This window comes from Aspergillus multicolor (genome assembly GCF_047715735.1).
Source record: "Aspergillus multicolor strain CBS 133.54 unplaced genomic scaffold BDW74scaffold_2, whole genome shotgun sequence".
NCBI lineage: Eukaryota > Fungi > Ascomycota > Eurotiomycetes > Eurotiales > Aspergillaceae > Aspergillus > Aspergillus multicolor.
In genome coordinates this window covers 1,726,014-1,736,403 of record NW_027395953.1, presented here as the reverse complement: position 1 = coordinate 1,736,403, position 10,390 = coordinate 1,726,014, and the positions used below count along the sequence as shown (strand labels likewise).

General features: G+C 51.5%; 4 protein-coding genes across 4 annotated transcripts; 1 reads left to right on the top strand and 3 right to left on the bottom strand.

Annotated features, from left to right (window-relative positions):
• The first annotated feature begins 228 nt into the window (after positions 1 to 228).
• Positions 229 to 2,447, top strand: BDW74DRAFT_49656 (M14 family metallopeptidase). Its single transcript, XM_073732959.1, has 2 exons — positions 229 to 877; positions 944 to 2,447. Exons 1-2 carry the CDS (start codon positions 476 to 478, stop codon positions 2,297 to 2,299), a joined length of 1,758 nt encoding a protein of 585 aa, XP_073588943.1. The 5' UTR covers positions 229 to 475; the 3' UTR covers positions 2,300 to 2,447.
• A 471-nt stretch (positions 2,448 to 2,918) lies between these two features.
• Positions 2,919 to 5,119, bottom strand: BDW74DRAFT_49665 (dicarboxylic amino acid permease agtA). Its single transcript, XM_073732960.1, has 4 exons — positions 4,801 to 5,119; positions 4,690 to 4,747; positions 4,469 to 4,636; positions 2,919 to 4,413 (listed from the first exon to the last, which is right to left on the bottom strand). Exons 1-4 carry the CDS (start codon positions 4,943 to 4,945, stop codon positions 3,081 to 3,083), a joined length of 1,704 nt encoding a protein of 567 aa, XP_073588942.1. The 5' UTR covers positions 4,946 to 5,119; the 3' UTR covers positions 2,919 to 3,080.
• A 743-nt stretch (positions 5,120 to 5,862) lies between these two features.
• Positions 5,863 to 7,105, bottom strand: BDW74DRAFT_144668 (uncharacterized protein). Its single transcript, XM_073723075.1, has one exon. The coding sequence runs from the start codon at positions 7,058 to 7,060 to the stop codon at positions 6,587 to 6,589; it is 474 nt and encodes a 157-aa protein (XP_073588941.1). The 5' UTR covers positions 7,061 to 7,105; the 3' UTR covers positions 5,863 to 6,586.
• Positions 7,106 to 7,146: 41 nt separating this feature from the next.
• Positions 7,147 to 8,016, bottom strand: BDW74DRAFT_173677 (uncharacterized protein; the record flags this gene model as incomplete). The annotated part of the gene is made up of 2 exons (XM_073727841.1): positions 7,147 to 7,442; positions 7,494 to 8,016. 2 exons carry the CDS (start codon positions 8,014 to 8,016, stop codon positions 7,147 to 7,149), a joined length of 819 nt encoding a protein of 272 aa, XP_073588940.1.
• Between the last annotated feature and the right edge of the window lie 2,374 nt (positions 8,017 to 10,390).

Below are 10,390 nucleotides of genomic sequence, written 5' to 3'. Positions count from 1 at the left end.
TGGAGGGTTTACGTCTAATTTTGCATTCCAGAGTACGCTGTTCAGGAAAGCAGAGAGTCCAGACCGCGAGACTGGAGCAGGCGAAGCTGGAGAGAAAATCGTCCCAGAGATCTGGGCCACTAAGCCCAATGCGGAACGGAGGAGAGTATCTTGATGCCTAGATGATACGATTTGTATTGCGATTCGGACTGAAGTGCTGTCGGATAAGTATTGGATGGCTCGAATATCGGCAGGCATGACCATACTCAGGAAGCCTCTGTACACGGCCTACAGCGGTGCAGAGTGAGTGAGTCAATGGCAGCTGGGAAGGTGCGACCACTGCTGCCTCAGCTTCGAGGCAGCAGCTGCCATCCCTCCCACGGTTACCCTTGTCTCCAAGACTCCAACCCATCCATCTCCATTACGCCTCTCTTTCTTTTTCTTGCATAACAACTTTTACAACGACAGAACAATGATTTACTGATACGATTTCGTTATGAAGCACTTTTTCCGCTCGCTTTGTTTTCTTGTGCTGGCCGCATCGGTGATACCAACCGCCGCAGTCCCCGACGGGTCTAGCATCACTCCTCCGCCTCCCGTCGAAGCCGTTTCTCTCTTATCATCACCATCTAACCCTCAGCGACCATGGACTCGCATTCGAGACTGGCTTATCGAATCAATATGGGGAATCACACAAACTCACACAACAACAACAACAAATCATCATCAAAATGCCCTTCTCAAGGGCTCCTCTCGCTACGGTAGTGACGTTGTTCTTCGATTCCAAATCCAGAACAGTAAAGAAGCAGAGGCGCTGACGGAGGCTACCAACATTCTTTTTCTGGATGTCTGGGCTTCAACCCCCAAGTTCGTTGACATTCGACTCGCCGAAGAAGTTGTATGTTTCTAGACTCTTCCTGGCGGAATTACTGACCGGCGCGATTGCTAATCCTCTTGCTTACAGATACCTTCCTTACTTGGTCTTTTGCCGGACTCCCTTCAGACTTCCTACACCCCTCTCATCGATGACTTACCCGAATTGATATCCGACACATTCCCGACCCGTCGGACCTCCGGGCCACCATTTGTATCCAGAACATCGGCTCGCTCGACCGACCTTTTCTTTCGCGAGTATCAACCGTTATCAGTCATTGTACCATGGATGCGGCTTATGGCGTCCATGTTTTCATCGCATGCTCAGATGATTACGGTTGGGCTTTCTTACGAAGGCCGTGATATCCCCGCGTTACGTTTGGGCCGGCCGGGTACCTCCGACTCCAACGAACCCCGTCCAATGATTCTCATAGTTGGCGGCAATCATGCTCGGGAGTGGATTAGTACTTCTACGATCACACATATCGCTTACAGTTTGATGACGAAGTATGGAACATCGGCAGCAGTGACCAGTATGTTGCAGGACTACGATTGGGTCTTGGTTCCCACGACCAACCCAGATGGATACGTCTATACTTGGGAATCTGATCGTCTATGGCGCAAGAACAGACAACCAACGGGTTTTCGATTCTGTCCTGGCATTGACCTAGACCGATCATGGTCATTTGAATGGGATGGTGATCAGACGCAATCCAACCCGTGCTCCGAAAATTACCCAGGAGAGGAACCGTTCGAAGGCGCCGAGGCACGACAATTAGCGCAGTGGGCTCTCAATGAGACAGAGCACAACAACGCTCGAATTGTCGGGTTTCTAGACTTCCACTCTTACTCTCAGCAAATTCTTTACCCCTTTGCCTACTCCTGCTCATCGGTACCGCCTACTCTAGAAAGTCTGGAAGAGCTTGGTCTCGGCCTCGCCAAAGTCATCCGGCTCACAACACATGAGATCTACGATGTTACATCTGCATGCGAGGGTATTGTAACGCCTGCTAACGCCGAGAAATCGACAAAGAGCTTCTTCCCGGTAGGTGGAAGCTCCGGAGGCAGCGCGCTTGACTGGTTCTACCACCAGCTGCGAACCCGCTATGCATATCAGATCAAGCTTCGCGATCGTGGCAGCTACGGATTTCTTTTGCCATCAGAGTATATAGTCCCGACTGGGACTGAAGCATTCAGCGCTGTTCTCAAGTTCGGCCAGTTCCTTATGGAACAAGACCATCCTGGCATCAGGAACATCAACTGGGATGCTGAGTTCCAGGTTGTTGGGGAAGCTTCTGCTGAGCAATCTGCTGTATTCGCCGACGAGTCACGTGGACGTCGTGAACCGCTCAGAGACGCCGACGATGGCCTTGAACTCACCTACGACAAGTGGGGGCCAGTGAAGCTGGCAATCCAGCAACCGCACGAAATCCGTTGGCCTCGATAGACAGTATCGCAGATTAACCAACACCAACACACCAACAGATCAACACAATCACTCGACGCTATCATGGGTATTTTTGTTTACACAGGTCGAATAACGAATTATGCGTTAGCCATGAAGGCGAATGCCCATCAGGAATGGGTCTTATATGTTCGATTACTCTTGTTAGTAATATTGTTTCTGTAGGCTTCTAATTGAAACGGGCTTCTACGGAGCTCTTGATAATACTGGTTTCTGTAGGTTTCCTTCTCTTATTTAGCAGCTACTCGTCACTTTGCTGTGTCTACATACGTGGAATTATGATTAATGGCAGTAGAGATACGAAGTTTCTTTCTAACATCGACAATGTCCCCTTCATCAGTAATGCTGTTTCTGGGGGGCCAGTGAAGTTGGCAATCCAGCAACCCTCGGCCTCCGTTGGCCTAAATAGACCATACCACCACCATCATCTTAATAAGTAGCTAGTTCTTTGACTACACACGTGGGATTATGATTAACGATAGTAGAGATACGATCTCTCTTTTTTGAAACCGACCATGTCCTCTTTATTAGTAATGCTGGTTTCTGTAGGGTTCTAGATATGGAATACACGGAGTAAGAGCAGTGTGCATGATTCTCATAGTCATAGCTATACCAAGGCACATAAGGTACGGCAATCTAACCCAACCCGTAAGCGTAAACTAGACATAAGCATAAGCATCGACATAGACATAGACATAGACATAAACATTAGTGTACGTAGGACTAAACATGGACAAGTCCAAAAAGCCAAGTTGTCTAGAGACTAGAATAGCCAAGAGAGGAAAGTCTTGTAGAACCAGTTCGCCTGCTTGTGGTTCTTGCCCTGCGCAGCCCTTTTCGCCTCCTGCTGCGCGAGGTACGCCGCCTCCTCGCGGTCGATGGCGTCTTTGTCTGTGTACATGTCTGCCTCGTGAGGCAGGACGCGCTTGCAGCGGGTTGTGAATTTGTACCCGAAGATGAGGATCAGATAGAGCGGGATACCGAGGTATGATGTGATGAAGGTCTTGTAGTTGAAGGTGTCGCCGGTGAAGACGTCGAAGCTCTTTGTGAGAGAGACAACGATACACCAGAAGAGAGCGAAATAGGAGCCCCAGACGCCGAGGGGCGCGGTGTACGCGAGCTCGCTTTTGGGGATTTGTTGGGCTTCGCGGGCCTTCACGAAGCAGATGTGTGTGACTAGTAGAGAGATCCAGCTGAGCAGACCGAATTGGGAGACGAGGTCGACGAAGTATTTAAAGACGGTCTTGGAGCTGCTGGAGACATTCATGTAGGAGATTAGGGCGATCAGGGTGCAGACGCCCAACGCTACGTAGGGGACGCCGCGGCGGTCGGTCTTGGTGAGGATCTTGGGAGCTTTGCCTTCTTTAGCGAGACCGTAGATGGTTCGGGTGGCAATGTAGAGATCTGAGTTGGCGGCGGAGAAAACGAAGGCGAGGATGCAGGCGTTTAGAATGTGGGGGAGTGCTGGGATGCCGGAGAGCTGGATGGCCAGGACGAAGGGGGAGGCGGCGGAAGAGGTGGACGCGGAGTTTGCGTCTGAGAGCTCCTTGCTGTCGTAGGGGACTAGGGTGCCAACGAGGAGGACGCTGATCACGTAGAAGAAGAGGATACGGTAAAAGGTAAGCTTGATAGCGCGGGGGATCGTCTTGCGGGGGTTCTGGGCCTCGCCGACTGTCACTCCGACCAGCTCTGTGCCGAGGTAGGCAAAGGTCGCAGAGACCAAAGTCGCCCAGAAAGCGTAAAAGCGGCCAGCAGCGGAGCCTTGGCCATCAGGGCCCATGTCGATGTAGGAATTGAAAGCGCCCGGATTCTTCCAGTAGCGGAATCCCTTGCGGTCGTGGTCGGGGCCGCCTCCCAGCATGAGGATGAAGGAGAGCAGGATCAGTCCGATGATGACGACGACTTTGAACGAGGAGAGCCAGAACTCGAATTCTCCAAAGAATCCGACGCCAAAGTAATTGATGAAGACGATCAGTATTAGGAATACCGTTATCCATACTCCAGGATTGACTTTGTCGGCCGGTAACCAATATTGAATGACCAATGCAGCAGCTGTTAACTGATTCGGCGTAACGATGATATATTTGAACCAATACCTGTTGCGACATTGTCAGCGGCCATCTTTCCGTTGTAAAAGCGTTTGCGACGTACGTATAACCAAGCGCAAAACCCAAAGCAGGATCGCAAAAGCGGACAGCGTAACCAGTGAAACCAGAAGATCGAGGTAACCAAGTGGCCATCTCTCCGAGACCACACATGACGAGGTAGACGATGAAACCCATAAAAGAGTAAGATATGAGGATCGAGCCGGGACCAGCCCTAGAGCCCGTTAGCCAGTTGTATTGTAGTAGCGCAGTGGCTGGAGAGCCTACTTCTCGAGCGCGGAACCAGTTCCAATAATAAGACCTGTACCAATGGCACCGCCAATGGCTAGACACAGCTTGTTAGCTGGGTCGGGTGCGGTGTGCGACAGAGCTTCTCACCGATCATAGTAATGTGGCGAGCCTTGAGCGCTCTGTGAAGCTCATTCTCCTGGGGCACCTCCAAGACACCCTTCTCAGCGAGAGAAACATCATAGTGCGGATCCTGAGGGGCGACGGTGATGCCGTCGTCTTTCTCGTAACCCATGTCGCGTGGAGGATGCTAGGAGCTCGCGAGGGTAAGAGAGAGAAGCAGATGAGAAGCAACGAAGAGAAGGAGGAAAGAAGGAAGGGAGAGGAGGGGAAGAAATATAAGAAGAGGCGTCCAGCGAAATCCAACCTCCGTGAATAACCCGCCGAGGGCTGAGCCGCTAGACTCGACTCGAACTGTTGCGTGCTGATAAGGACGAATTCTCCGCAGCCATGATCCCAATCTTCCGTGGCTCAGGCTCAGGTCGCATCGCGTGGCTGCCGCTAGTCCATGCCCAGTGCTTGGGGCGGATAGCTTGGCACCTTCCATGGTGTGCCCCGCGATAAGCTGCCACGGACTGGCCGAGTGCCAATGGATCGTATGAGAGATAAGCCGAAGGCTTGAGAGCTTCTTGATTTCTTAACTCGACTCTTGTTCTAGGACTCGAGGACAGCAAGTGCCTGGTGATACAGAGCGGGAAGGTACGCTGCCCCCGACCACTCAGCTGATCAGTCATCTGTATGACAGTCGGATACTACTGAGCAGATTGGAGATTTAAGCATATCATCTTACGTTACATATTTCCCCATCATTTGATGGAGTCGGGGGATGCTACCTTAATCGGTCCCACTTGGGGGCGCCTTGGCGTTGGCGACTTTGCCAGACGGCTGCCAGCCTTAGCTGCCCTGGCTGCCACCGAGTAAGCGGCTTTGCCCGACAGGACAGACTCCTTTCATGTCTCTCAGTCTCAGAGCCTTGTCGAGATACGGAGTATGCCTTGCTTCCTCTGCTGCGTGCGCCACTCTCGTGTTACACTGGCAGCTGAGTGTTTGTGTTTTCTTGGCGCCAAGCAGAGCAGGTGGCGATAAGTGTCATTTCGTGCTTTCCAGGTCGCGATAACAGTGGAGTTCTCCATGTTCTGGAAACTGGAGAGAGGCTTCCTGTCCAATCACGTGCAAAGCTGTTATGTAACGCCTCTTATCTCCAACTTTTGGTCCGACTTCCTCTACCAACTTCCTCTTTTGTGCGGCTCGTTCCTTCAGGGCACAGGGCACAAGGCAGACCTTGCAAGCCTCGAAGGCGCAGTACGTACATGAACGACTCTTGTATCTCAACCGTTCCGGCCCGCTCGTACGGACAGAAGTTACTCTGCTTCTCGTGTTGAGAGATGATTTCCCGTGCAAGGCTGATTCAGCGCGATGATACGGGTAGCCAAGTGGCCAACCGGAACAACTTGGATAACTTGGACATCTTGGAATTGAGCCTGGTCTAACAAAAAGCCACAGTATCCAAATGGACTGCCCAGATGTCAGCTCGTCATACAGGAATGCGGCCTCTGCTTGCAGGATGAAGGCCACTCCGACTGATGTGTCTACGCTATTTGGTCTCAGAAAACGAGTTATGTTTCTAGAAAGCTGCCCCGAGCTTCGTGGGCTGGATAGAGACAGAACCTGCTACCGGGGTAGCTGCAATTTAATAGGTCACTGTGGCTAACAATAATCAGACTTCAACAAAGGATCGCACATCAAAAGAATAGATAATCATCAGATTGCAAAAGCATTGATCAAACAAAGATCACTTATGAGGCAGTTCGTTCGCATTCCCTTCCAAAATTCTCCTCTCGCCGTTTCTCAGTGTCTGCCAATCTCAGTGTCCGATTCAGCGCTTCTGCAGAGGACGGAAGGCAATAAAATGATTTCCTGAATAAGAGGTGACCGGGGCCGGGTCGTAGTCGGTACTGTAACTGCACTGACTGGTTTTGACATTCCACTGAGGGCCCTGGCAGGTGGGCTCCTCAGCGCAGGCCTTCCGGCATGCAACGGGGTCGGCAGCGTCGACGTTCTTGAACCATCCAGGTGACGGGCTAGTTCGGACATAGCCCTTGTTGCATTGAGTTTCGTATTGGATGCCGTTTAAGGTCACAATCTCGCCGTCTTTCACCCTCTTTACGCCGCATTTGGGGTCCACGGGCTCCTCGACTTCTTCCTGCTCGTCCTTTGTGCAGTCCACCTTTCCGCCACAGCACCGGTCCTTGAGAGTTTTCCAAAAACAGTTGTTTGAGACGTCCTTGGGATTGCAGGGCACCTCAACCAGCTCGAATGGCACGCACATGTTAGGGTCCTGCCTGTACATGGTCAAGCTAATCTCATGTGCAGGACAAGCAGGACCAACGCCAGACTCGATGCCTCCAAGACAATAATTGCCACATGTCCACTTGGTCAGGGAAGCTTTCCTGCCTTGGAGAAGTCCGCAGTCAGTTGCATATGGTCGCCATTGGGCATGTTGCCAATCCATTTTCCGGTATTCGCTCCAGTCGGGGGTTCGCCGTACAAGTCGCGAATGAAGAGTGTGTCGTTGGGGTCAACTGGGTGGCCTGGTGTGCATGCCTTGTCTTTGCAGAGCTGGAATTTGCTAGGACGGGTATGCATGCTACCCGAGGTCGCCACTAAATTACCACCCTTGCTGATTCCGAGGGGCTTGTCCAGGTGCGGGATAATGAAGTTATAGCATTGGCCTATTTCTCTCTTAGCCAGAACATCCCTCAGTTCGAAGCACGCTAACCTACCGGTAGTCAACCCAGAGTCGCACTTCTTGCCTGTCGTTTGTTTTGCCTCCTCGCATACGCCTTCGGGCCCCATCGTTTGACCCGGCGGACATTGACACTGGCCATCTTCACAGAACACTTGGCCATTCGGGCAACTAGGCGGCTCGGTGCATAAGGTACCGTCGAATCCCCAGCCATCTGGACAGCACTGGTATCCAACTTCAGCAGAGCCGATCAAATCGTGACCCCCAGCGCAGCAATCAAAGGCCGTCTCAGGGCTGCCGAAAAGCCTTTGGCCCTCGCTGCAACAGGCAAAGTACTTCCTGTCCTCCGACAAAGTCACATGCTTTGGGGCTTTGCATAGCAATGTGACCAGATTGATGGTATCGGAATCCTCGTCGCCGGTGGCCTTCCAGCTTATCTTGTTACCATCAACTTTTACATTCTCGCCGACTTTATGGGTTGCCACATTCTTTCGAAAATCCGCCTTCTGGGCAAGAGATAGTTGTGAAAGAAGAGCAAGAAGAGGAATTGCAGACTTCATCTTGCTGAAAGTGTTCACTCACAGAGAAAGACTTGATCATGCAATGACTCCTCTCACGGCGGATAACCAAGGTCTTCTTATACCCCGCTTCCCTGCCCAGAATTCAGAGACTAATCCTCTCTATGCAAAAAGATTGACCGCTCTTCGTCGTACCAGCAAGGGTTCTGCTCTGGTTGATGGCGATTTGGAATCATATTCGCGGCCGTCACCACCGACACTGCTTCGATGCACGATCGATAGTCCAATGATGGACTGAAGCGCGAGAGGACCTCACAAGATGCATAGAACCATAGGGGATCCGCGATTCAATGCCGTCACACATCACTCTCCTTGCTTGATTGGGACTTTGATGAGGTCGAGAAACTCCATCCCAAGATAGAAACTTGGATAGTGCGCATCGGACGAGCAGCTAGAATGCCTAGTTAGGTAGATATCATCCTCTAATGTGCCTATATGGCCCACCGAGCTGACAGAAGCTGGTGACTAGATGTCGATACAGCGTCGAACTCAACAAAAGCCGCCCTGATGATAGCCCATGGTGGATCCATATCAGATGGCAGAACTACGGAGTAACTGAACGGCCTTCACGGATAGGTACCCCGTACGGAGCATGTCTGTGGAAGGAAAGGCTGCGCCTGTCCAATCTCCACCTTCGTGCATCCAGCTGCTTCCGAAACAATATCACAATGATCGGCGAGATCTGTCATCCGATGATCCGGTAGATCCACCAGATCCTTCGTTCGTCTCATTTTTGGGTCAGTGCCCTGTTTGATGACATCAAGTCATGCAATATTGCAAGGGACGATAAGAGACAGGCAATGTCTCTTCGAGTCTGAGACAAGGTCCCCTTGCTCGATACTTGCGAGTATCATTCTTGATATGCTGGATGATGTAAGATCTATGATCTCACTGGCATCGATTGAGATCATACGCATTGGAGTCGCACAAGGATTACAGACACGGTACCACTAACTTGATTTCTTACCTTGAATCAAGCAAGATGGGACATCGCAGTCCCGGGGTGATCTGCTTTAGTATTGGCTCACTGCGAAACATGCAGATCCATCCGCCACCTAAAAGTCGAAGGTACCTGCTCACAAGCTCTGCTTCCACCACGGCGGATACATGAACCAGGTATCGGCAGTTCAGCTGCAGCTCTAGCCCTGATCCAAGATTTCTAAATCGGGCTCACCCTTCCGCCTCCACAAGCCTTGCATGATCGACTGACTAAACATATCCTTCGTCACATTCTATATCATCGCAAACTCCGAGACAGTTACTCCGGGTTCCGTACGTTCCTTGTCCAGGAAAGCCTTTTGGGAAGGCATGACTCGTGAATGCACAATGAGATCGAATAGCAGATATCCAGTCTTTGAGTATGTGGAATACGTCCCATCTCCTCTTTCCAAATTCTTGGGTCTCTCCTTCCTTCTTTTCCTGGTATGCGATGGCAATTCGTGTGCTGGGTCATGATAGATCCTTCATACGCAGCACAGCTCCAAGATGACACCACGCTGGAACTCCCATACATGACGCCGCTCGATGACATTCGGAGACATTTGAGATCTTTCTGGGCTTGGTGTTGCTGGGTCCTTGCTTAGAACTTTTCTTGTTCGTTTAGGTTCTATCACCGGTGTGATTTACTGGGTGCCTGCCAGATCCCTGGATCCCGAGACGCCATTAGGACCTATGGGCTTTTTTTGACAAATTCTATGGTGATATCGTGAAGAGGTTCTACGAGACCCTACAGAAGAGGGCATGGGTGCGTGTGATATGGGAAGTCCGAACGCCGCCGTGCCCCACGAGATAACCCCGTCGTTCTCTGCCAATGAACAGAAGACGACGATTATCCTTCCAATTTTCGGCGTCAGCATGACACGAGAACGACAACGTCAAATATATCGCTCTAGGTCTTTACAGTCCACTACCTCTGCCTAGGCTATCCAAATAACCTCCATCTGCACCATGGACTGGCGCTTGTACTCGACTTCTTCACTCTGCTCAAATTACTTGGTAGCAACCGGGACCGACAGGGCCTGGACCTCGGCCGAGGCTCGCTGCAACCTTAGATACGTAGAATAGGGTTGCGGCCCGGTTGTCTGACCTGGTCTGGCCTGACATGATGCTCTTACCCCGGAAGCTCAAATCCCAGCTTTTTTCGGGTGGTTGCTCGTTAAGGTTCTGGAAATGGCGCGAGTGGTGGCATGGTCTGACAGTGAGCCTTTCTCTTTTGTCTTTTCCCGAGGCCTTGACTAATTGCACCCCAGATGTCCATCTACTCAAGCGTCCCCAAGGCCAGCCCGGCTCCGCTGGAGGTGCAAGCGGCGGCGGCGAGGCGATCATTAAGAGACGTCCTCAAGGCCAGCCCGGTTCT